This window comes from Westerdykella ornata (assembly GCF_010094085.1).
Source record: "Westerdykella ornata strain CBS 379.55 unplaced genomic scaffold EI97scaffold_3, whole genome shotgun sequence".
Taxonomy (NCBI): domain Eukaryota; kingdom Fungi; phylum Ascomycota; class Dothideomycetes; order Pleosporales; family Sporormiaceae; genus Westerdykella; species Westerdykella ornata.
Genome location: NW_022986853.1, coordinates 533,324 through 558,342, shown reverse-complemented (window position 1 = coordinate 558,342; position 25,019 = coordinate 533,324). Strand labels below are relative to the sequence as shown.

Here is a 25,019-nt window from a genome sequence, read left to right as displayed (position 1 = left end):
CAAAACAGGTACGCATCCATCTCTTTTCCCTCCTCCGAAACCATAGTGAGAAAGACAGACCGCACAACACATCATATCAACCACCTACACTAGTTACTTGTTTCCATAATCGGCCCACACCAGTGCGATGCAAATGCGAAAACCGCGTGTCTAGACAAGGCACAGCACAACAATGTCAAAGGCGTCAAACATCTCGTAGTATTCTGCTCTACTTCTTCTTCTCCTCCTCCTCCTCCTCCTTCTCAGAACCCCACCCACTCGGCCCCGTGGTGACTCCCCGTGAGCGGAATGCGAGGGAGACGAGCAAAATGAAAAGAAGAGAGAGGAGAATCCCAACAAGGCTTGCATATGCCCAAACCCAAGTCCAAAAACTACATACACATGCAAACCGTACGCCAAACAAATTCCCAAGCAGGACAAGAAGAGGAAACAGGAAGCGGCCAGATTTTTCCCCCTTGAACAGAGGATAGCTAAGTATGGGTATCTCATGTGCTGGCCATGGTGTGGGGCGCAAGCATTACAAAGTGATAGAAATCCCTTTTTAAGTACGCAAACTATGACGGGGATATAAATTGGAAGGAAAAAAAAGAAATAGCAATAACCAAGGATATGCCCAATATGTACCCAATGCCGCAAAAACTGCAATCCTACCCAAGGCCAAAAGCGACCGCACTCGTGATATAGACAAGAGAAATGAGTTGTAAATACGTGAGAAAACAAATCCATCTACAGGAGGTTGTTGATGTTCATTCTCCGGTCGCGGGCGGCCTCTGTTCGAGGAGACGCCGGCGCACTCCTCGAGTGGCCAGCAATCCCTGGCGGAGGCAACTGCATCGAAGTGGGACTGGGTAGTGCCGGCGAGACTGGCTGTAGAGGAGGAAGGCTGAGAGTCTGATAGGCAGGCAAGGGCCGCTGATTCTCGAGGGGTGCTGGAGACCAAGGTGAAGCGAGGCGGCGGACAGGTGCAGAGGGGCGGTCAGTCGCAAAACTCGAACGGTCCATTCGACTGATGGGGGGTAGCTGCACAGACGACCGTCTCCTGTAAGGGTCGTAGTGTGCTGGATGCTGGGAAGGCGACAAGGCTGCACGGGGCGATCGAGTCTCGGAGCCCGTGTCGGTGATGAGTGAAGGTGCGTCCACGGAGGCGATGGAATAGCCAGGAGACGGCATAGGGGTCTCATACACCCGCGCCCGTGAAGAAGAAGTGAAAGGCTGCAGAGGAGCGAGTTGGAGGGGTGATGGTCTTGATCCCGGGAAAGCCTCGAGGCCGTGGGGGTGTGCGAGCTTCAGGGAGCGAGGAGAATCAGGAGGCAGGTTGAGTGACGGACGACGAGATTCGCCATATACCGAGGACTCGCCATAACCGCGGATAGGAGGTAGCGACTGAGTAGGGTGGGCCGGGTGTGGGTTGTGGTGCGGCGGAGCGGGGTAGGCGTGGAGAGGCTGCGGCTGCTCGAGTTGGTGATGGGAAGGCGACAGGTACGGATAGGGTTGATGTGAGTGCGATGGATGCGATGCGTGCGATGGTTGTTGCATGTGCCGCTGTGCCTGTCGCTCCGTGTTTCTTCGTCGCCTGTGCACACCTCCGTTCCACCAGTTCTTGACTGCGTTGTCGCTGCGGCCAGGCAATCTTCTTGCGATCTCGGCCCATTTCTTTCCAATCTCCAGGACTAGCTGCTCGATGATCTCGCCTTCTTCCTGAGTGATGGGGTTGTGGTTGAGGTTGGGTTTGAGGTTCTGATGGTAGCGCTCGCGACACTGCTTGGGCGTCCGGGAGCCGATCTCATTGGAGATGCGCACCCAGTTGTGAGGGCCTTTTCGCTGAACCAGGTCGATGAGAATGCGGTCTTCGTGCTGCGACCATGGGCCGCGGCGGTGGTTCACCATGGTGACCAAGATGGTGTGCGGTCTGTGAAGGACCGAAAAGAGCAGTGGGTAAAGGCTGTACAGCGGGCCACACTGGCTGACTGGTCCTGGTTCCAGAAAGATGGATTGAGGGATTTAGGGTAATGCTGCGAGCTCGTGTCAGCAACGGATAAGGCGGGTGGCAGTGAGGGGGATGTCCCGTCGGTCAATGGATAGGGCCGAAAACGACCGAGGAGCAAAGGAAAGCGTAGCGCAAATGATGGGATGGAGAGCAAGAGATAATGATGCGGCGACGAGGAGTGGGGAGAAGAGAGGGAAGGCGGGGTGATTTCTATATGCGGGAGCTGCGAGGGCACTAAAGGTGAGGGAGGAAGGACCTACAGTCGAGGAGGGTGTGGTGTGCTACTGGATGAGACGATGGGACGGCAGCAGATGGGCCCACGGACGGCAGCTGACACAACAGTGGTGAGTCTGAGCGACAATGGGCTTGGGTAAGACGGCGAGGACGACGATGGTGTTGTTGGCCGTGCTGGTGGTGCTGGTGGTGCTGGTCCTGGCTCGTGGCAGATGTGCGGCAGGCTGATGCGGGAGTAACAGGAGTAACAGTGAGCGGGAAGGAAGACGAGAGCGGAGGGGAGAGGGAGTGGGAGAGGGAGAGGGTGGTTTTGGGAAGGCGGGCTGCCAAGGCAGGCAGACTAGTCGGAGGGGATAGTGTAGAGGGAGAGTGATCCAAGGATGGGCGAGCGGGTGCAAGGTGGAGTAGTGTAGTGGCAGAAGTGGCAGATGAGCTCTAATAAAATGGAGCAAGTGGTAGTGCGATGGGGCCCGACTAAAAGTACACGACGTGCCCAAGCTAGAGCTAATGTACTAGACGAACTGCTTCTCACAGACACGGCCCTCGGAGCACTTGTTGTGCCCAAGTAGGGGCCCTGGTTTTTGTCGACGGCCGCACCGTGTTTCCAACCCTCAGATCTCGGGAAAGGGAAGGGAGCGAGTGCCCTCTGAGGCCCTGGTTGCGCATCGCGGCCGGGGGCGTGTTGCTCTGGGCCTCTGCCATCTGCCCATCTGGCACCGCCGTCTGGCCCTGGCCGACTGGGGACCTGGGGACCCTCGTCCACGGCCCATGACAATATTCATGGGTGAGAGTCGTGTTGGAGCAGAAAAATGAGGAGCGCTGCCCAGACTTGGGTCTTTGTGATCTTTTTCCCCTGCTCAGCAGTCAATACTAATGTGGGGAGATACTCTTCCTTCCTACATACGTATCGACTCCGTACTCGGTACTCCAACAAGGGCAACACAAGTTGTCGGTTTGCGTCTGCAGCATTTGCCAGCAAGCCACTCGCATGCGGTGCCGGCAGCCACGAGCCCTGCCCGGAATTCCCCATGGCGGCCACGGGCATGCAGACCGGAGGGTGCTGAAGAGAGGCCAGATGAGGGAGTCCTACCCAGGACGGAGAAGTCCTGCTCCCTATCGAGACTTGTTGCTCAACACAACCACCACCAGACGTGTGTGCGGCCCAGGGTCCTTTTCCCTTACCAGGCTCCCCCCGGCCGTTTGACTGCCCGCTAGCGATTCATGCCCGGGGGTCGCGCTCCTCTGCGCTGAGGACAAACGGGACCACTCCCAGAACCACTCCCTACCTGGACTCTACCACTGTCAAACTGCTTGCTCAGAAAAACCCCCACTGGATATCCCATCATCCATCGCCAACCCTCACCCACAACCCCCTTCCCTTTTCATCCCCCCTGCAGGCAAAACAAAACGGAGAAAAGAAAAACTACAAGTCTCAAAAACCTCTCATCTCACCATCAGCCAGCCTCGAACTGTCCATGATTCTCCAAAGCACACTCGCCCTGCCAGGGGTTTCCCCCCCTCGACTGGGAAAGAGACTTTATTGTCTGCATGAGGCTGGAGCCTCTCCTCTCTTGTGCACCACGTTGATTGTGTGTGTCTTCTTGCTGTGGTGCTCCACGACCGCCTCACCTTGGTGTCCCTGAGGTCTTGCGACGGGCCCTTGCCGCATGACGCCCACGAGGTCCAAGAATAGCACCGACATGTAGGTACATACGGAGTACGGAGTGGTGCACCCATGGCTGCGGGCTCCCTCACTCTCGCCATGCTTCTGTGTCCGCCCTCGTTTGCCTGTTGCACGCCGTCGCTACCACTGTTGGTGTTGTTGCACATGGCCACAGAGTGTCAAAGTGGCAGTCCTGCGCTCGCGTCCCGCACGCGGGCGATCAACGGGCGTTGCGGCGGCTTGATCATGACGGGGCGCACAGATGGTGATCGCCCTGGCTGTCGACAGGGGGCTGCTCTCGAAGTCGCCGACCTGAATCCTTGGACATGCGGATTATTGGGCGTGCCTTGTGCTCCTCCCTGGTCTGTGTCCATCTGCCGTGATGCGTTTTTTCCTGGCAGCAGCGGCAGCAGGAGCAGTGAAAGAAAGCAGGGTGAGCATTCGAGTAGGTACATAGTAAATCGTTGTCCTGACTTTGCGCGAAGGGGAGACGAGCAACCAGGCGGTTCGAGACCCCCTTAGCAGCCGTTGAGATGAAAAGAGGTTCCCCCTTGACTCGTAACCGATCGTCCGGACCGCTCAGAAATGGAGTGGGTGGCCGTGCAGCCCCTCTTCCCACTGTTTCGGGATGGGATGGGATGGGTCAAACTCTGTCGACACCGCCAATCAGAGGCTCTATTCCCATCCACATCGCAATCGCGCGTGCCGAGGCCTGTCAGCTTTTGGCCGCCCAACCCCCAAACAGGTCATCTCTGGCGAGAGAACCTGATGAACAGACGACCGACGAGAGCTGCCCGCTGGCTCGAAGCGTCACCGTTTGTTTGGCGCCGGTTCAGAGCCACAAACTCTCCCAGAGCTGGGAACAATACCCGCCAAGCCAAGCCCGGTGGCATCGGATATATATCAATAACAGGATCCCATCCTCTGCTTTGTCGTCTCCGGTCGCTCGCTGGACATGCCTCCGTAGACTCTGCGTGCACTCTATCTCACACCGGCCGTGGTCGTATTGTCCCGCAGTTGCGCAGCAAAAATAGAAATCCCCGTCTCACGGCAGAGCGCCGCTGGCCGTGCAAACCCTTCCCCCACGCGAGAGCCTGCAGTCGCGGAGAGAGCGCAATTCAGGCAAAATGCGAACCTGGTCGCGGACAATATCATCAGCCTCCTGCTGCTCCTCGCCGGCCTGGCTCCGTGGTCATTTGTATTCCCAGGGACTGGGCTCCTCATCAGCCTGCCTGTGGCGCAACCATCTGGGGTTCGACCGTCCATTCCGACGCGCTGGCCCTTCTCGCTTGTTTTGCCCGTTTCCAGCACACCCGGACCCAGTCGACTGGGGCAGCGTTGGACTCCGACCAAAGCGAGGAACGGCTCGCCGCCAGCAAGCCATCAAGCACGCACATGCAACCCGAGTCAGCGCCCTGCAACACCTGCGTCTCTGAACCCTTTGCACGGTAAGTAGACGTATCGACCGCTTGGGATACATTGCTCGAATGGGCGTCTCCTGCAGTACCGCCTCGTGGTCGTCCTCGAATTTCCCACAAAGGCCCCATTCCTCTTCGGGCCCGGACCAAACGTTGGCTTTGCTCCAAGAGAGCCAAATGAGGACTGAGCCCTTGGCGGGACCCCCTGAGCCTCTGCGGACACTACCGCTGGTAGCGCTGCCATAAAATAATCACCAACCCAGCAGTCTGTGCTGTTGCCGACACCTGGGCAGGGAAGTTCGCAATAGCTGCTGCGAAGGGGATAGCGTCTCGTGACCAAAATGGCTTCCGATGGGCAAGTCGCGGATCAGACACCGGGCGCTCCGTAACGGTCGTTCGTGAATTTCCACGGTCCAACAATTGCCAATAGTGGCAGAAGAGTCAGGCTGCAATAATAAGGAGAGACTTCTCGTATGTTTTGCACGTCGACCTCGCCTGTTCCAAGGTTTCGGCCGATGCAAAATCATGTCAGCGCGTGGGCGGCGTGGGCGAGTAGTAGGCAAGTGCAGTTGTGCAGCAATCCGAGAGCCACGACCTTGCGTGACACAAGTTCTTGTATTATTGCTGGAGTCGAACACATGGTGCGTGTTTGAGATGGGGTGTCAGCCGCAGGTATGGGGAGCACTTTCCTGTCCTTCGGGACAAACGGCGTTCCAGCGATCCAGAAGGTGGCTCATGCCATGGGCCATTCTGCTGTCTGAGCGATATGATTTTATTAGCACGGGCAGGTTTTTAATGCCTGGGGTACCAGCACCCAATCACCTTTACACCCGAGGTCATCGTTTGAATCGTTTCATCGTTCTCGTCATCTCACCATATCATCAGCGCCCTGCACTTTTGCGGGTTGCTGAGCATTGCTCCATTGCACGGCATGGAAGTCGGCTAGAATCTGTGGACTCGCATTCGCTGTTTGGACTGTGCTGGATGGTACGACCATCGGATTCCATGCTCTTGTCTCATGCCTCGAGCACTGCTCGTCTCTCGAAATAGATGCGGCTCAAACTTCGATATACTGCCAACGGACCGTGATGGGAATCTGTTTGGGGTGAAGTTTTGGGTGAAGTTTTGGGTGGGTACGCCTGGGTTCCGTCATGCCAAGCCGCTGACAAAGGCAACAATCGCTTCTGGTTGGCCCATCACAAATCATACAGGGCAGGTGCACTCCCAACGATTATCTCCAACAAGCTTATTTTGACCTCCACTACTCCGCAACCAGGTCCAACTTTTCTTGTTGAACCACGTCCCAGAAAGCAACTCACGATTAACAGGGCAATGAGAATACCCGTAGCAGCTCCCATCCATCCCACATTGGACCGACGGCTGACCGCGTTAGTGCAACGAACCGTCGTGAAATCGGCGACCTTGAAGCGCACGAGTTACCAAAATACAGGAAACTGCTGTGTTGCCTTGGCTTCAGGGCTGAGTGATACGGAGCACGGCTGTGTGAAGTCCATTCTTCCCGCCCATCGGGCACCTTCGGCGTGGAGGGCTACCTACCGCCCATCATCCGCTTTGCAATAATGAGATGCAGAGATTATTCAATCAATTCTGAAAAATCCGCTAGGACGAGAGTGAGCGAGCGAGGATTCAGTTGCCGTCCATCTCCATCCCCACCAACTCACTCCTCCTGCTTCCCGCTGCGCTGCTATGGCCGGTGCCGACATTCGGGGCTTGCAATACCGTCCTCTTACCCAGTGCTGAGGTTCAACAAAGCGGGGCCGTTAGCAATGCAGACCAATATTATGTCCTTTTGCTGCAACTGCAAACAGCACTGCTGGGAGGAGGAGAGGGAGCTCTCGACGTGGGGGGGTCCCTGACTGTGATCGACGCGATCAGAGATTAACGAGCAGGGCCAGTGCGACAATCCGATGCACAACCAATGACGTCCCCCCTTTACCACGACTTCTTCACACCCATCCTGCTGTTCTTGGTGTTCATCACCCTGCACAACTCCTTTTCGTCAAGCTCGCCGTCTACAGGAGGATCGGGACCGCTCTGCTTTTAATTGGAGTGGACGGAGACTCCAGCTGAGGGGATGCAACAGTTCTGGAAAGATGCCACACGCTGTTTGCTCATGTTTCACTGTTTTGCTAACGTTTGGAAGCGCACCGTTGATGGATAGCGTGGCAAAGGCACCGGCCCGCTCAACGAGACGGTTCCAAGGTTGACCAGCAGCGCCGTGCCTGACGGTTTCGCCTTGTCTCATCAGTTTTCAGGGCCTGGATGCTGTTTGGCTCGCTCTGCTACCTCCACCGTAGCTCCCTTTCCCTCTGGGCCGCATGAGATGCAGCAATGCAGCCGTTACGATCGGGAGGACGCCGAATCGGGTGCCTGAGACCCACACCACAACGGGTTTCCAACGCGCAATCACACTCTTCGTTCGTACCCATCTCGCTCGACGCTCGCCCTTTCTTGTCGAGGTTGAGGCAGCCCCAGCGTCTCGAAGCTGTCTTTGCGCCTGCAGCAGTGCGGCAAGCAGCAAGCACATCAGATTCATCCAGCATTGTGATAGCCAACGACTCCCAGTCTGCAGTCTGCCATTTGCCAGTTCCCGATTGGGAAAGCGCTGCTGGGACTTGGCGCTTTTTTCCTCATCCTGGTCAAAACGCCTTTCCATTTATGGCGCTACTGCCAAGGAGACCCGTTGACGATCCCTTCCTCCGTTGCCCTGCTTCCACCTCGCCGAAGTCACCACATTAGCTTCCAATGTTGACGACGGATTGGGCCAAGGGGCGCCATGTGCATTATTGCTGACGACGCATCAACAGGCCGAGTTGACGTTTCCAAGCAAGAAACCCACATCTCCGCGTCGCTCCCTGTGCACACCATTGACCACCAGCATCGTCAGAGTGGCATCCACCCGTCGTGCTCCTCACGTTCTGGAAGTCAACACGGAACCCGCGGGAAGAGCTTTGTCTCGATGGGTGACGGTTCGCGAACTACCCGAATTTTTGAGGAAGCTCTTCAAAACGCCTCTCTGGACTTGAAGTGTGGTCGTCCTGCTCCGTCAGCACCACTGTCGATCCAAGCCACTCACTGTCCATACTGTTTAGGCCTTACGGAACATTGCCAGCATTGAGATCTAGCAGGCGGCTGTTCAGTGCCCATCGCTGGATTTACTGTTCCCCTCACCACCTGCCCGTTCCCGGGTCGCAGCGAATCGCCCTGATACGAAGACAACCCTTCCACCTTGAATGGTTCCCATCCCTGGTTATGCAAGTGATGGAAGCGGGCACGACAGGCTGACAAGTGTGCGCTGGCAGACTCAGTTCAAAGAACAGTAAGCGACTTCAGCCAGCGGTTGAGAGGGGGGATAATCATGCATCGTGAAGCGCTCAACGCCTGATATCTCCGCTTCAGCGTTCTCTCGTATCGCTTGCTTTGAAATCAACACCATTGGTCAAGTGCTCCAGTGGTCCTTCTCAGGGTTGCGTCCACATGAGGTGATTGCTTCAGCAACGGGACTGCTCTCGGCCCCAGCCAGCTTGACGAGGCCAGGAAACAGTTTGCCCGATCCCAGGGTCACTGCACTCGCAACAGGCTCTCCTGAATCCAGGTGGGCTCGCGGAGCTGCAGGCTTTGTTGCATGCTGGGTTCTATACAGTTATGGAAACGGAATGCCTTGCTACGTTCAATAACGAGTCGCACGCTGGGAGCACTCGACTCCGAACTTTCTTTCTCCGTGATATTCAGCCCTCACAGTTTGCATTTGTTCGCAAAATCAGTTGCAACCAGTATTTTCACCTCCCAGGAGCTGATACCGGCAAGCTGCCACTATTCCGTCCGTCGCCGTTTACGAAAGTGCTTCAACATATAGATAGTCTACACCTGACTAGCTACAGCCACATCGAAGACAAGTGCAGCTCGCGAAGACTGTATTCTCGTTCTGCACGAAAGAATGTTCAATGCGGCATGTGAATATCAAAAGACTACAGCTCAAACTTGAGACTGCCACTGTCAAGCAGGTGGCTGCTATACAAAATGCTCTCCTTTCTCTCGCGATTCCCACAACCCTATGATAAGGGCCCTGCTGACAGTGAATAGCCTTTCCACAATGCTTTCGAGCTCCCACTCCGCCGGTTGACCAATGCTGCGTTCCCACTAGGGTCCCCCTATGCCAGCGAAGCTTCGTCATCATGTGTGTCTATTATTGTCTTCACTATCAAATCAAATTCCGGTCGCCCTCTCATGTCACGAAACCGTGCAGCCGGGTAACCCATCAAGGTGCGATGACAACTCCGAGATTGTGGGAATGTAGCCACACCTCCGTCAGGCCATGCGGAGACTGCAGTCCGGCCAGACGATACTTGATGGCAAGGACGTTGGAGACATGCACACCTGCATAGCTTCGTGCCTCGATGCTCAGGCCAGCCGTTCTTCCATGGTCCATGCTACCGGTGCCACAACGTCAAAAATAGCCCCTGGATGGTGTTGCGTCCGGATCGCCTTCCATGTCTATAGGATACTGCGGGCTTGCCCTTAGGACTAGGCCATACCGTAGGAACCAAGGTCAGGACCAACAGTTCGTTTGCCGTGGCTCCGCTAAACGATTGCTATTTAAGGGCGTGGTTTCAGCTCTGCACTATGGCGACGGGGAATTACAAATCGTTGGGAACTCGAGTCTTAAGACGCTGGCGGACGTTAGTGCAGGCAGACTGATGAACTGAATTCCAACAAAGGCGGTGCAGTTATTTCCGTAATTCATGCAACTATTCGCTTCGTTCTACATACGGCAATGCCTACAACTACGCGAGCCCAAGCCCTGGTTCGCTGCCCCCGCGTCAGCCGTTTCATAAGGACGGCTGGTCTAGTTCATATTAATGGTCTTTAATGTGAACATCTAAGTCTACTTTCGCCTAGATTTGTCTTTTCAACTCTGAGTGGACACAGGGGCACAGACTTGTCTCTCACACATCACCACGCTACAGCGCTTGCCAAGGTGTCAAAGTCCAGCACCTTTGCAATGCTGGTGCAGAGCGGAAATCTGCTCCCTATCACGTTCGATTACCACCATCTCGCGGCCGTGGGGAGATGCAGAGGAGGTAGAATGGGGTTTGATGTTTCGGATCGCGTTCCCGGCTTTGCTCACTCAATGCTGATTCCTCAGAGGCTTGTCTTGTCTAATACTTTGGTGAAGTTCTAGGTGGCAGTCAGCTGCGAGACGGACGCATCACGTCCAACGACTTCAGTCCACCTGTCAGCCGCTCGTCCCCTGTCTCGGCGGCAGCATCTTCCTGCAACTAACAGTAACAACCAGCAACCAGCAACCAGCTTCCTACCTACATAGCTTCCACCGAGCCTCAGGACTCCGAGCCCTCACCCCTACTGCCGGGCCTGGTCCCTGAATCTGGCCCTCCATGTCTGCATCGCCGGCGGCCAAACAAGAGCCTCAAGCTCGACTGTGTTAAGCCGTCTCGCGCGACAACGTATTAACACAAGCACTCTGGGATAGTGCAGTACCAATCATACGCGCGTACCGCACGTCTACATACTTCCATACAATCACATATCCAGCGCAGCCTTGCGGCGATTGCGTTATCAAGCTCTCTAGACTGCAGCAACTTCGCAGAATCAGTACAATACGCCTCAAAAGCGAGTGTATCCTGCACACATGCCTTCGTGATGGCGTTATGGGTCCGCCTAGTCGCCAATATAGCAATCCATCCGACTTTCACTCCTCTTACCATCCACCGCACTTTCCCGCTTTCGCCGCGGATCAAAAGAGCACGAGAACAGGCGGACCGGCCGGGCGAGGGAGTGCTACTGGAGTGGAGGAAAAAAAAGGGTAATCAATCAGCACAATTGCTAATAACCTACTGCTACGTACATACAGTGCATGCCTACTTATCTGAATCTAAATATAGGTGCCGCAGAGATGCAGGTTTCCGAGGGTGTAAGACGGATCCGGATGCAGGCGCAGGCGCAGAACGTCGTACCTTGCACAAGGTAGGCGAGGCGCACGTGGGAATGGGAGATGCTGCTAGGTGCTGGGTGCGCAGGCCAGTAGTGAGGCACGCGTGTATGGAGGACGCTTTTTGTTGGGCGACAAGGTGGTGATAATGGTAGTGGTGATGTTGAGGGTGTGGGAGGGTAAGAGAAAAAGATCGATCCGTGAGGCGGGGCACTAGTTGCTATCCTGAGCATAAGAATAGGGCGTGAGATATGAAAATAGGTCTCCTTGCCGGAATGAATGCCGGTAGCGAGGAGCGGGAGTTGTAATACACGTCTGCCCTACCTAGGTTTGCCCTATGCATGACGGCCTCTCTTATTCCTACCTATGTAGGGTACCTGCAACTACTAACCACCACGGACGTATCCGACACAACATTCGACGCCCACACCCTAGGTATACAGTAATCTCCACGCATATCCATTTCCATCTACAAACAGAGAGAAATTACTACCTTCATCCTGATGTACGCACACCCATCTATCTGCACAGGTACCCACGCCACGGTTTCCGCCCCATTCATTCATCTATCGTCTATTCTATCGGAGTACCTGGTTCTCCCGTTCCAGCGCTTCCCATCCTATCAACCTTCCAAGCCTTAAGCTCGCTTTGGTTCCCCCCCTGGCTTTCAGCTGCTACTGCTGTCTCCCGACAACCCGACCCAACCCCCTCGCAGCGTCATTTTTTGGATTCTTCAGTTCGGTGCAGAGGGCAGTGTGATTCGATTTCGATTCCTCGCCGAGGAAAATGAGAGGTGGGGGGCAGTTGAGGGGAGTTTTTGGGGGAGATTGATGAGTATGCATGCTCCGTCGTTCTTTTATGTACCCTAGGGTACCTACCTAAGCTGCGGATGGCGAGCCGAGGGAGGGCGGGTTGTTGATGTAAGGGGATATCTACATGGTTGTACGCGCTTGCTATGGGCGCGGGAGATGATTGAGGGAGGTGAGATGGGTGCCGTAGAGAGCTGGGGAGAGCTGTAGTGAGCTGTGCAGAATCAGGTCTTCGGCATTCTTTCCTCAGGGAAGGAGGTGTCGATGAGGCCATCTGAAGAGCTGGACCTTGTGCGGTACAGACTCAAGAGTGAGGTTAGGAAATCCAAGGAGGACGGGTTCGGCGCTTCCGTTGCAGAGCTAAACCTGGGGGTGTGAAGCTGCTCCGTAGGCGCCGGCTTCTGGTTTGACGAGGGAAGCTGGCGGTAGGGAGGGAGGGACTGAGTAAGTGAGTGAGTGTTGTGGAGAGCTGGACCTTGGACGTTCCCCCATGAGGGATGTGCTCAATGGTACATAGGAGGCTGGGACGGAGGGCATGCAAGTCGTTCCCATCGCTTCCCGTCCGCATCGCATCTGCCAGTTCGCTCGTGGGCCATGTCAAGAGGCCAGCCAGTTAGTGGCAGACACATAGGCTTCCACGGCTTTGTCAAAGGGTACTGCGTGGTTCGGTGATGCCGTGCCGTGCCGTGCCGTGCTGTGGGCGACGGCTACTGGATGCGGATTCCTTGCTTACCGTGTAGTATGCATCACATTCACTGGCTCGTTGTCAGCTATTTTTTCTCCCGTTGAACGCAGGTGGGAGCTGAGTGGATTTGATTTAGCTGCAAGCGAGGAGCCGGAATGGGGATGTGGATGGGTTGATGGGTTCCGGGGGTAGATGGAATACAGGGGCGGTGGTCTTGGTTGAGTCGACCGCCGGATTGGGATGGAACGGAGATAGGGACGGGGACAGGGATGGAGACGGAGGCCTCGGGAGCAGTGCGATTGATGTGGTCTTTTTAGGACTGCGCACTAAGGCATACCGTATGGTAGCAATTAGCGAATGGCGGAAGGGTCAGGGGGAAATGGCAAGCGGCAAGGGGTAAGGGAGGCTTGACGGTGTTGAGCTGGACGTATGCGCGGTTGGGAGGAAAGGGAAAGGAGGTGAAGGGTAGGTAGCAAGCCCAAGGGCGGGTTCACTGAGCGCTCAGATTAGTCGGAAAGGGTTAAAGGCCGTGGAAGGTTACAACCACGCTGGTAGAGACAAATAGCTTGGGTGGGAGCGAGCTAAGCAGTTTTTGCGCGTTCTAGCGGACGCTGGTGCAGGCAGACTGATGAACTGAATTCCGAAAAAGGCGGTGCAGTTATATCCATGAAACGCATGACCACTCAGTGGCAGAACCAAGGGAGTTCCTCCGATCTGCATACAGGGTGAAAATAGCCAGCTGTACAGGCGGCAAATATCAAGGGCTTTCGCATCCTTGTTGTCGCCTCGACGATGAAGAGTATCTCACAGTATAAAATCATCACCGTGGTTCTCTTACTGCCCTCTCATGTGTATTGATCTCATTTTCACGACTCGTCAAATTCCTCATCAGACTCGGCAACTTGGCACGCCAAACCATTGCGAGTACACAACTCCACAGGTTCTTCCGTCATTGTCCAGATCGTGTCATCTTCATCCCATTCGTTCTCCTTGTTAAGACGCCAGAGAATCCCGATGCGTTGTAAACGCGGCGTCGCCTCTCGCCATCGCTCATTGTCGACAAACTCTCGAAGCTTACACATCACCTCCGATGGATGCCAGTGGTAGAAACTCGTGGGCCTCCCATCAGGGGTGTCAGAGGGCTCGACGCAGTCTCCTCTGATTCGAAGAGACACGATACCGTAGGGTAGAACGTCGGCTAGACGTGGAGATCCACGAGGTTGCATACCTAGGAGAACCTCCGGTACGACATCAACTGTAGTCAAAGCTGGCATATCTTTCAGTGAGCAATGGCCCACTACGTCGAGAGTGTGGAAACCATAGTTCTCCTGTATAAGTGTTGACTCTGCACTCCAGGATTTAAGCGTGACCTTGAGCGCTACTAGTGTCCTTTTGACCAATTTCAAGGCAGACGCCAGACGGCTAGCATGCAAGGCGATCCAACTGAAGCAGACACAGTCATACTCCAGACTGACAAGGTTGGGCGTAACCATCAAAACCTGTTCTACGAGGTCATGGCTAGCATGAGCCTTGAGTAACCGAAGTGTTCGAATACTATCAGCTCGTGGTGGCCAGGAAAGAGGCCAAAGCGACCGTGGACTTCCACGCGTGATCGCGGAGTCCCCAAAGTAGCCACGATAGTAGTCCTGACCACCAGGAAGGTTCATTTCCACTTCTTTCAGATTGGGAAGATAGAAGAAAGGCAGGTATAATGGTAGATCTAGGTCCCATTCCAGGTCTTCAAGTGCACTTCTGTCTTCGGGAAACCGGTCCCAGTCGTAATCGACACCGAGGGTCAGGCGTTCACGTGATGATAGGTCGGACAATGCACTGTCGAGAGGAAGAGTGAGTGCGGACATCAGCACGTAAGGAAGACAATCGTTTCGATGTATCATGTCCAGACCGAGAGTAAGAGACGAGAGTTTCGGGGTGGCCAAGATGGTCAAGCCAACGACCACATGCAAATCGCACCGTTCGATATCATCATCCAGAAACTTCGGAATGGGTGATCCCGTCCGACGAAATGCATTCTTAAACAGTTCACTATTCGACGGTATATACGAAGGCAGGTATGGAAGACGACCATCCAACTCATAGGACCAGTATCCAGAAGACTGCAGGTCTAACGTACGGACCAGTTCAGCCAGTGCCTGGTTCTCCAACAAAGTGCGAAGCAGAAGATCTAATCGAGGGCAGGACTCATGTTTGCAGTCGGACCGTGGTCGATTCTCTGAGGGTTGTCTGCTTCCTCTCCAGATCATACGGATATCGCGGTAGACTGTTGGGAGTGTAGCAGCTCTAACCTGCTGGCAGGAGCTGGAGAAGCAGGATAGGTCTCTTGGCTCCAGGTTGGAGGTGATACCATCCAGTATTTCTTGCGGCAACCGAAGGAGGCTTGAGCTTTGGGCCATTGTCCACCACCTTCGCCACCTCGATATAGTAGGAATTTGTTGATTTAGCCGCGCTCGACCTGCTCTTGAACATGGAGATACCTACCGGGTGTCAAGTTACAGTTATCGAGGCTATGTGGGGGAAAGGATAGATGCGGAGTGTGTCGCTATTTTGGACGCTTTTACACTCCGCGCCTTGGGTGGGATATTTTTCACTCTGTGTCGGCAGGTGAGCAGGAATGTGAGGACAGGTATTTGGGAGTCCCTGTGAAGTTATTACGCTAGCCTCTTCTAGCCTAGCGTCTATATCATTCTAACAGTACTCGGCCCACATGCTAACTAAAGGTTGGCACTACTTAGCTTAACACTAACACGCAGCTTAATACTAATTTAGTATACGTTTTTAACTTTAAGATAAAATAACTCTACTACTACGTAATAGCTTATTATAGTTCTCACGTAGAAATTAAAGAGCATATTTAACTTGCTATCTCTATATTTATTAATTATAGACCTTTAGGTGCATTAAGCGCATCTAAAAACACATAGATAGCCTTAGATTCTTGTCAGATTTGATGGTATCTGAAGATGTCACGGTGACAGAAAGATTGATTGAAGATGGATTGACTGATTGTATTCAGGTGTGTCCTTGTGTGTGTGAGGCTGGGGCCTGACACTGGTTTTGATGTTCCTTCTCTAGGCACCAAGGCTGCGCAGGGCACTAGCCACTGCAGAATCACTAGCCATATATCCTCAGACAGTACTGGTACAGACACCTTCTCCCAGTCCTCCTCTCCAGTCCCAGATGGGATATCCATAAACTGGCTTACCATCTGACAATTCTATAGAAATACGCGTGTTTTAAGCAGCTCTTATAGAAACTTAGTGTTAAGCTGCGTGTTGGCGTTAAGCTGAGTAGTGCCAACCTTTGGTTGGCATGTGGGGCGAGTACTTTGGAGAGTGATTTCTTGACTCTCTGTGTCCTAGTCGAGTTTTAATCACTTGCCTTCGACTCTCTCTCGGGCTAGTCTCTGACTACTATGTATGTACTAGCTTGTGTTCGACCCGTAGCTAGCTCTCTCCTTAGGCGTTGCTCGCTTCTTCTAACAAGTGTGTCTATTAAGCGACAGCTAGGACATTCCAATCAACCGTCCAAGCTAAAGTAAACGTTATAGCAATCTTCAACCTTCATTCATACCCACTGTTCCTGTTTGATGTAGCTGCCACCTTCTGACCCGCATACGACTTCTCTCACTCCGAAGTTACCGTATTCGCCCCCCACTACTCAGGCTATATGTACAAAGCGTTGGCTTCGAATTCACGTCCTTGTATCTTTTCTCGACCAGAAGCTTGTCTCTCTATATGGCCCCCTCGACCTCAACTCCAAATCACGCGCACTCAATCTTGGAAGTATCTGTGGAGACTTTCCCATGTATCTTACAAGCAATTCACACAACCCCCGCGCCCGAACTATCCCTAAACGGGCCGCTTCAACCTCGGTACCTAGGTGACCCCGCTGGCGACGATGCTTCAACTCCAACATCATGGCCAATTGCGTCGAAATGGCCTTTCCCATCCTTTCAACATCTATTTCACATTATCTAGCATCCTCCTTCTTCCCAGAATAAAGAATCGAGTTCTCTCTTGGTACAATCGTCGCATAACCCTAGCAATCACCAACAATGCCATCCGCAATCGCCATCAAACAAATCCACGGCAAACCAGGCCAAGTCTACTATCCCCTCGAAAAGATCACAATTCCTACTCCCCAGCCCAAGGAGAACCAGGTCCGTAGCTCCCGAATTCCCTTCTCCCCTATCCTCCTGGGAAAATCAACCTTGAAACCCTCCATTAACGGATACCCCAGCTCGTCATCTCCCTCACCGCCGCCGCCCTCAACCACCGCGACCTCTTCATCCGCCAACACCTCTACCCAGGCACCGCCTTCGGCATCCCCCTCCTCGCCGACGGCGTCGGCATCGTCACCGCGACTGGCTCCTCCTTCAGCGCGCAACAATGGCTCGGCAAGCGCGTCGTCATCAACCCGGGGACAGGCTGGAAAGACTCCCCCGAAGGCCCCGAGAGTCCGACAGGGTACAAGATCCTCGGGGGCACGAAGATGAATCCGTCGGGCACGCTAGCCGAAGTCATCGTGACGGAGGCGAGCGAGGTCGAGGAGGCGCCGGCGCATCTGAGCGATGTGGAGGCTGCGGCGTTCCCGCTGGCGGGGCTCACGGCGTGGAGGGCGCTGTTCGTCAAGAGTGGGAATGCGGTGGCGGGGAGGAATGTTTTGGTCACGGGGATTGGGGGTGGGGTCGCGCTGTTTGTGTTGCAGTTTGCCGTCGCGCAGGGGTGTAATGTTTATGTGACGAGTGGGAGTGAGGAGAAGTTGCGGAGGGCGGTCGAGTTGGGGGCGAAGGGAGGCGTGAATTATAGGGAGCAGGGGTGGGAGAAGAAGTTACAGGCGCTGTTGCCGAAGGAGAGGCCGTATTTGGATGCGATTGTGGATGGAGCTGGTGGGGATGTTGTGTCTAAGGGTGTGAAGTTGTTGAAGGTATACGGCTACCCTTTACCACCCCTTTGGTCCCAGCACGGAGGTGCTAACGGAGTTTTCAGGCTGGCGGCGTCATCTCCATCTACGGCATGACCATCAGCCCCAAGATGGACTTCCTCATGAGCGCCGTCCTGCGCAACATCGAAGTCCGCGGCTCGACTATGGGCTCGCGGAAAGAGTTCGCCGACATGACCAACTTCATCAGGGAGAAGAAGATTAAGCCTATTGTCTCGCGCGTCGTGCACGGCTTGGAAGTGGACGTCGTAGATCCTCTGTTTGACGATATGAAGAACGCGAGCCAGTTCGGCAAGCTGGTCGTTACGATCGGTAAGAGTGATGCATCGAGCAAGCTGTGAATATCCGTGTATATTATAAATAGAATGAAGAAGATCTCCTCTCAGAGGATAAATGAATAGAGGACATCGTATAACCACACCTATGGAACTAAGTACTTGAGAATATTACCAGTGACTGTGAAGACTCCTCAGTGATCGGCGCGCACCTGTGTATCGAGGAGAGCCATAACCTGTACGCACACGGAATAAGTGAGTGGCACAATCACCCTTTCCGGGTAGCACAGCAGCTTAAGAAGAAATGACTTAGGACTAATTCATATTTTCAAATGTCCCACAGAGTCACGGGCCCAAGCGAGATCGATCCGGGAGCACACATATGGACAGCATGACTACATCCCTCTTGGGTACACCATTGTTACAGTAAATCTAGTACTCCGTTTTTTCAAGTTAAACACTTCTACAAACTGCCAAAGCACGAAGTCCTAATGTAGAGTATACCTGTCCCTATATCTGTATCTGCAAACATTGGTAAAAGCTTAAAGAGAAAAGTATAGATATTAAGGGACCGTCGTGGGGATAATTAACAGAGGCACGAGGCATCCACTATAGCAACAGAAAAGGTAACTCTGTGCTAGCGAAGATCGCAAGGTAGATTCCTACTCTACAATATTAGGGACGTAGATAAGGCGCTTGCAACGACGCGTCTTCTAAAACCGTGTACGACACTGCAGCCTTAGAGGTGTGCATTTGTAAATCCTCAAGGTATTAGCGGACAGAGAGTAGCTTTAAACGTCGGCCCAACGCTTTTCGTATTACTAAGATAAATTCCTACATTAAGGGGTCTATCTTATTTATAACAGTGTTGTAACGCAATTCCAATGCCCTCAGCCTGTTCTCTAATACGGAATCACCTTGGCCTGAGGTTCCCTTAAAGGATCCACCCTAAGCTTTCCTTGGTTTGGGTAACGGGGGAATCATTAGCGATGACGGAGTGCTCTAAAAGAATTACTTCTTCGCCTCCTTATGTGCTGTAACCTTGATTGCTAGAACGTATAACTATAGAATCAGTTAGTGTAGCTTACTCGACCCCTCTACATTGGATATTTCGAGTTAGCAATCTAGAGCGGTCAGCATCTACATAGTGTAGTGGACCTTGAGTCGACCTATGCGATAAGGAGGGAAAGGATTGAACATATAGTTCGAATTAGGAGCGAAAGGCGGAATCTGTAAACGTCCTGGCCAAGAGAAAACAACCAGTCTGAAAGAGCTGCTATGTTGGAATTGGCGCAGGTCCGCGCTCTCAATGCCGCCGCCACGATGCACGACATGCCGCTGACAAGACGAATGAGTACAAGCGCATTGCGGAGAACCCTGAAGCCGCTGAAAGAATCTGGGGAAATCGATAAGTTGTGGGGACTGCTGAGCGCAGGGCTAGATGGTGAACATGCTGCTCCGCGACCTGTGCTACAACGATAGCCTGGCTGGGGGAGGGTGACGACGAGTACGCCACTTGCGTACGCATGCCAATCTGCTGGGGGAGGAGAAGTGAGAAATTTGTGTACTCAAAGCAGAGATTTTATGCCAGAAGATCTGCCCGTTATGCATTGGCCAACGACGAAGCCGATTGTATGTACAGACAAGGCTGGAGTAAAGTTGTGATCAGAGGAGTCACCTGAATGGTTGGACTGGACAGATCGCGCTAGCCCATATTAGTCCCGCTCCATGCATCATCAGCTCTCGAGGCCAGCACTGCTCTTTCACCGCAGCGCTCACCGCAAATTCTGAGGTTGAGATGCACTGCACAGTAAGCGCGCAAGCCGGCGGATATCGCAGAGCAAATGGGCAGAGGGCCTGATGGTTACGCCGAGGCAGAGCGGCCGCAGCACCTGGCCTGGCGTGGGCTTCATGATTACTGTGTATTGAGGTCTTCGGCAGAAGTGCCCGATAGGTGGCAATACCTAATCGTCTTTGGATGGATGTCTCGTTCGCAGGCCGGTTCCCGTAGATGAACTTCGGCCAGGGCGGGTGGAAGAAAAGGTACTCTGCGGTCAGGTTCTGGAGCCATTCTATGTACCTGCACAGTAGGTACTATGCGGATCGGCTTCTCAGTGCAGGGGTGATAGCCAATAGGACATTCTATGGGGTAGCGGCGTGGCAAGTCGAGAAGGCGGATTGGCTGGATGTGAATGTGAAACGCTTACGCTCACTGCTGGGGGCGTACTGTGTATTGCTCTGCCATCGATGATACTTTTGACCGTGATGGGGATTTGGGCACCGTTCCAAGACCTGGGAGGTACTGACTCTCTAGAGAAATCGCATATGCTGAGAAGATCCGCCGTCCTGCAATCCGCATGATGGCCATCTCTCCGCAAAAGATCCGAATTCTAAGCCGTAACCAGATGCCCTGGGAGAAGCCAACAGTACATAGTGCAACGACTGGGGGAGGAGAAAGAGGCGCCGAAGCGGTCAGCATGTGTCTGTCCTATGAACGTCAGTCGCCACAAATAGATGAGCAAGGGCCGCAAGTCCAGCGGCGAGAAGCGTTTCCACGGCGGCCGAAAGATTTTTCAGGAAGCTTAGTCTCTCCAGCTGTGTGTACAGCATGGAAAACTGGATTGATGCGGCGAGTGGCAAACAATACAGTAGACAGAGCATGGCAAAGTGGGTGGTGATGGATGGAGGGGCGGACGGCTTCGGCGGGGCTTGGCTGCCGGTCGTCCCTTATTCCCTTATCGACACCACCCCTGTCGCACCAGCGCCGCCGCACCAAAAAAAATTTCGAGCGAGAGGCCATTTAAATCTCCCCTCCAGCCCACCCCTCTTCCCCTCTCACCTCCTCTCACCTCCCCTCCACATAACCGCCTTTTCTCTTTTTCTCTCTTGTCTTTCTCTTCTGCGTCGGGCGAGCAGAAGTGCGCAGTTCGATACCCCGGATAGTATATCCTTTCAGCGCTCTTTGAGGCCGTCGCTTGACCGCCTTTTCGCCTTTGTCCCCCACAAAAGGCCACTCTTTTTTCCACCCTCCAGATCTCTCACAAAACTCTAAAAATGGCACCCGCTGCAACTGAAGCCGCATCGGCTGTTAAGTCGGAAACCGCAAAGTCCATGAAGGCTCTCGAGGAGCTCTTCAAGCGCCTGACCGTCTCCAAGGAGGCTGGCGACATCGAGAGCGCCTCTCATGACATTGCCACCTTGATCAATGGCGATTTGGAGAAGGATGCTTCGCTTGAGTAAGTTTCGATATGGACATGAACGCTTCCCTCAACCCATGCTGACTGGCATTCGCAGGGCTTTTGAACTCCTCAAGAAGCAGCTTGGAAACAAGAAGGATGCTCTCGCTCGTGAGCGCGCTCTCGAGGCCGTCAGGGCCATCGCCAACCACGCTACCGTCTCACCCGCTGTCGAGCCCTTCCTCGTCGCCTTTCTGCCCAACACCCTGGCCGCTGTTGGTGACAAGATCACTTCCGTGAAGAAGGCTGCCGAGGCCGCCTCCGAGTCCATCGTCAAGGCAGCCAACGCCCACGCTGTCAAGGCCATCCTCCCCCACATCTCCGCCTCGCTCGAGACCGCACAAAAGTGGCCCGAGAAGATGATCGATCTCAAGCTCATCCAGGATCTCTGCGAGAGCGCGCCGACCCAGATGGCCTTCCGCGTTCCCGATCTTGTTCCCGTCGTCTCCGGAGCCATGTGGGATACCAAGGCTGAGGTGAAGAAGGCTGCCTACGCGACTATGGAGAAGATCTGCGCCCTCATCTCCAACAAGGATATTGAGCGCTTCATTCCTGAGCTGATCAAGTGTATCGCCAAACCCGAGAACGTTCCCGAGACCGTCCACCTTCTTGGTGCCACCACCTTCGTCACCGATGTGCACGAGCCGACTCTCGCCATCATGGTTCCCCTGCTCGAGCGTGGTCTCGTCGAGCGTGAGACTGCCATCAAGCGTAAATCCGCCGTCATCATCGACAACATGTGCAAACTCGTCGAGAACCCTCAGATTGTCGCCGCTTTCCTGCCCAGGTTGATGCCCGCTCTCGAGAAGAACTACGAGAACATGGCTGATCCCGAGGCCCGTGAGAAGACCAAGCAGGGTCTGGACACACTCATCCGTGTCGGCCACGTCAAGGACGGCAAGATCCCTGAGCTTTCCAAGGCTGGCGACGTCGAGACTGTTGCCGCCAACCTCAAGGCCGTCATCCCCTCCAAGCACAAGGTCGATGCCAAGCTCGAACCCATCGTCAACTACGTCGGCGCCATTGGTGGCCAGCTCGTTGACCAGAGTGACTTCGAGCAGGTCAGCTGGGAGACCAACTGTGGTCCTTTCGTCGAAGTTCTTGTGGGAGCCGATGACGCCAACAGCGTTACCGACGCTCTTCGAAGGCGATCCGTTCCCGGTGCCGAGGACGAGGATGTTCCCGAGCCTGATGAGGAGGAGGGCGAGGACCTCTGCAACTGCACATTCAACTTGGCCTATGGTGCTAAGATCCTGCTGAACCAGACTACCCTCCGCCTCAAGCGTGGCCAGCGCTACGGTCTGTTGGGCCCCAATGGTTCCGGAAAGACCACCCTGATGCGTGCTATCAACAACGAGCAAGTCGAGGGTTTCCCCAAGCAGAGCGAAGTCAAGACAGTCTACGTTGAGCACGATCTCGACTCCGCCGACACTGAGCAGACCGTCATTGAGTGGACCATGAAGAAGCTGAAGTCCGTCGGTATCGAGAAGCCCCAGAACGAAGTCGAGGACAAGCTCGTCGAGTTCGGTTTCGTCAAGGAGCAACTCACGAACCCCATCACTTCGCTCTCTGGTGGTTGGAAGATGAAGCTTGCTCTTGCTCGCGCCGTCTTCGAGGAGCCCGATATCCTTCTGCTTGACGAGCCCACCAACCACTTGGATGTCAAGAACGTCAAGTGGCTTGAGGACTACCTTGTCAACTCGCCTTGCACCTCCATCATCATCTCCCACGACAGCGGCTTCTTGGACAACGTCATCCAGCACGTTATCCACTACGAGCGCTTCAAGCTCAAGCGCTACAAGGGTAACCTGAGTGACTTCGTCAAGCGCGTGCCCTCTGCTCGCTCCTACCACTCGCTCACCGACACCGACATGGAGTTCAAGTTCCCCGAGCCCGGTTACCTTGAGGGTGTCAAGACCAAGGCCAAGGCTATCGTCCGTGTCAGCAACATGTCCTTCCAATACCCTGGAACGAGCAAGCCTCAGATTTCCGACATCACCTTCCAGTGCTCGCTCGGCTCTCGTATCGCTGTTATCGGTCCCAACGGTGCTGGCAAATCTACTCTCGTCAACGTCCTGACTGGTGAACTCATCCCCACTTCTGGTGAAGTCTACCAGCACGAGAACATCCGTATCGCCTACATCAAGCAGCACGCCTTCGCCCACATCGATAACCACTTGGACAAGACTCCTTCCGAGTACATCCAGTGGCGTTTCCAGACTGGTGAGGATCGCGAGACCATGGACCGTGCCAACAAGATCATCACGGAGGACGACGAGAAGGCCATGGACCACATCTACAAGATTGAGGGCACTTTGCGTCGTGTCATCGGCGTCCACTCTCGTAGGAAGTTCAAGAACTCCTACGAATACGAGTGCTCGTTCTCTCTGGGTGAGAACGTCGGCCAGAAGAACGAGAAGTGGACTCCTATGATGACTGCCGACAACGCCTGGCTTCCTCGTAGCGAGATCATCGCCACCCACGCCAAGAAGGTCGCTGAGGTCGATCAGAAGGAGGCTCTTGCCAGCGGTCAGTTCCGTCCTCTGGTTCGCAAGGAGATTGAGGCTCACTGCGCCAACTTCGGTCTTGATGCTGAGCTGGTTTCTCACTCGCGCATGCGTGGTCTCTCTGGTGGTCAGCGTGTCAAGGTCGTACTTGCTGCCTGCTCGTGGCAACGTCCTCATCTGATCGTCCTGGATGAGCCTACCAACTATCTTGATCGTGATTCGCTCGGTGCCTTGTCCAAGGCCCTCAAGTCCTTCGAGGGTGGTGTCATCATCATCACCCACTCCGCTGAGTTCACCAGGGGTTTGACCGAAGAAGGTGAGTAACCTCCCCCATACTTATATGTTCTAAATGCTAATTAATTGATCAGTCTGGAGTGTCGTGGACGGCAAAATGACGCCTTCCGGCCACAACTGGGTGCAGGGACAGGGTTCTGGTCCTCGCCTTACGAATAAAGATGATGATGACGAGCCCAAGTTCGACGCGATGGGCAACAAGATCGAGGCGACCAAGAAGAAGGCCAAGCTGTCCAGCAGCGAAGCCCGCAAGAAGAAGAAGGAGCGCATGGCCCGCCGCAAGCGTGGTGAGGAGGTGTTCTCTGATGAGGACGAGTAGACGACAGTTTCTGGATGCTCAAGAACGATCTTGGCCTCAACAGGGGCGTTTTCCTTTTCCTCGTCACGATTTTGCATTTTCAGGGGGTTTATGCTGTGTCTGTGTTCGGGCCTTTTGTCTATAGACAAGACCGGCCGGCTCTGGATAGCTCGGACATGAACGATGTCGTTTCACGAAGGTTTCTAATGACTGAAGTAGGGGGTCTTTTGCACTAGGCGTCTGGGTAAAAAGTATCTCACGGGTTTGCATACCTGTTGATTGATAGAAATAGAGTTCTTAACTTCCAATGATTCTTACTCGTGGTTTCCTCGTGATGTCTTTGTATAGTACGCTGTCTCCTCTGTGTTTATCATACACCCTCTCTGTGAAGGCGACATTATCGGTAGCACAATCTCAACAGACGGGGGTAATGGAAAGAGTGGGAGCTGTCTTCTCCGGGAGGTATCGCGGTGGCGCTTCCATACTATTATACCCCAAGCCTACAGAAGCCAGTTTCCACTTGCCTGCTGGGACACATAGAAACACGGGCATGAAAGTAGGCTGTAGTGGTGAATGGCAGCGCGATACTGAGTCTCCACTACCTTCCCCACCTTTCCCTTTCCGGAAGCTCTCCACTCACGATCTCCGATGCACCTCCGATGACTAGACGCGGGACAAGCTTG

At 54.2% G+C, this 25,019-nt stretch overlaps 6 protein-coding genes across 6 annotated transcripts; 4 read left to right on the top strand and 2 right to left on the bottom strand.

Moving 5' to 3' along the window:
- Positions 1-726: 726 nt before the first annotated feature.
- On the bottom strand, positions 727-3,251 carry EI97DRAFT_439719 (uncharacterized protein; the record flags this gene model as incomplete). Its single annotated transcript, XM_033799573.1, has 4 exons — positions 727-1,967; positions 2,248-2,656; positions 2,754-2,966; positions 3,126-3,251. 4 exons carry the CDS (start codon positions 3,249-3,251, stop codon positions 727-729), a joined length of 1,989 nt encoding a protein of 662 aa, XP_033656894.1.
- Positions 3,252-4,260: 1,009 nt separating this feature from the next.
- EI97DRAFT_173656 (uncharacterized protein) lies at positions 4,261-5,656 on the top strand. Its single transcript, XM_033793448.1, has one exon. It carries the CDS (start codon positions 4,470-4,472, stop codon positions 5,334-5,336), a length of 867 nt encoding a protein of 288 aa, XP_033656893.1. The 5' UTR covers positions 4,261-4,469; the 3' UTR covers positions 5,337-5,656.
- Positions 5,583-6,455, top strand: EI97DRAFT_173558 (uncharacterized protein). The gene has a single exon (XM_033793447.1). The coding sequence runs from the start codon at positions 5,828-5,830 to the stop codon at positions 6,350-6,352; it is 525 nt and encodes a 174-aa protein (XP_033656892.1). The 5' UTR covers positions 5,583-5,827; the 3' UTR covers positions 6,353-6,455.
- A 6,939-nt stretch (positions 6,456-13,394) lies between these two features.
- EI97DRAFT_430435 (uncharacterized protein) lies at positions 13,395-15,384 on the bottom strand. The gene has a single exon (XM_033797689.1). The coding sequence runs from the start codon at positions 15,176-15,178 to the stop codon at positions 13,634-13,636; it is 1,545 nt and encodes a 514-aa protein (XP_033656891.1). The 5' UTR covers positions 15,179-15,384; the 3' UTR covers positions 13,395-13,633.
- A 1,354-nt stretch (positions 15,385-16,738) lies between these two features.
- EI97DRAFT_173538 (NAD(P)-binding protein) lies at positions 16,739-18,147 on the top strand. Its single transcript, XM_033793446.1, has 3 exons — positions 16,739-16,944; positions 17,025-17,711; positions 17,774-18,147. The coding sequence occupies exons 1-3, from the start codon at positions 16,840-16,842 to the stop codon at positions 18,065-18,067; spliced, it is 1,086 nt and encodes a 361-aa protein (XP_033656890.1). The 5' UTR covers positions 16,739-16,839; the 3' UTR covers positions 18,068-18,147.
- Positions 18,148-20,820: 2,673 nt separating this feature from the next.
- Positions 20,821-24,644, top strand: EI97DRAFT_412311 (ARM repeat-containing protein). The gene is made up of 3 exons (XM_033796759.1): positions 20,821-21,237; positions 21,296-24,060; positions 24,113-24,644. The coding sequence occupies exons 1-3, from the start codon at positions 21,056-21,058 to the stop codon at positions 24,355-24,357; spliced, it is 3,192 nt and encodes a 1,063-aa protein (XP_033656889.1). The 5' UTR covers positions 20,821-21,055; the 3' UTR covers positions 24,358-24,644.
- The last annotated feature ends 375 nt before the right edge of the window (positions 24,645-25,019 follow it).

What these genes read in the sequence shown, in the direction of transcription:
- EI97DRAFT_173656 (XM_033793448.1), top strand. Translation starts at nt 4,470, where the DNA reads ATGGAGTGGGTGGCCGTGCAGCCCCTCTTCCCACTGTTTCGGGATGGG.
- EI97DRAFT_173558 (XM_033793447.1), top strand. Translation starts at nt 5,828, where the DNA reads ATGTCAGCGCGTGGGCGGCGTGGGCGAGTAGTAGGCAAGTGCAGTTGT.
- EI97DRAFT_430435 (XM_033797689.1), bottom strand. Translation starts at nt 15,178, where the DNA reads ATGGCCCAAAGCTCAAGCCTCCTTCGGTTGCCGCAAGAAATACTGGAT.
- EI97DRAFT_173538 (XM_033793446.1), top strand. Translation starts at nt 16,840, where the DNA reads ATGCCATCCGCAATCGCCATCAAACAAATCCACGGCAAACCAGGCCAA. An exon ending in CCCAGCCCAAGGAGAACCAG is followed by an intron (nt 16,945 to 17,024) that starts GTCCGTAGCTCC and finishes CGGATACCCCAG; the next exon opens with CTCGTCATCTCCCTCACCGC. An exon ending in AGGGTGTGAAGTTGTTGAAG is followed by an intron (nt 17,712 to 17,773) that starts GTATACGGCTAC and finishes CGGAGTTTTCAG; the next exon opens with GCTGGCGGCGTCATCTCCAT.
- EI97DRAFT_412311 (XM_033796759.1), top strand. Translation starts at nt 21,056, where the DNA reads ATGGCACCCGCTGCAACTGAAGCCGCATCGGCTGTTAAGTCGGAAACC. An exon ending in GAGAAGGATGCTTCGCTTGA is followed by an intron (nt 21,238 to 21,295) that starts GTAAGTTTCGAT and finishes TGGCATTCGCAG; the next exon opens with GGCTTTTGAACTCCTCAAGA. An exon ending in CAGGGGTTTGACCGAAGAAG is followed by an intron (nt 24,061 to 24,112) that starts GTGAGTAACCTC and finishes TTAATTGATCAG; the next exon opens with TCTGGAGTGTCGTGGACGGC.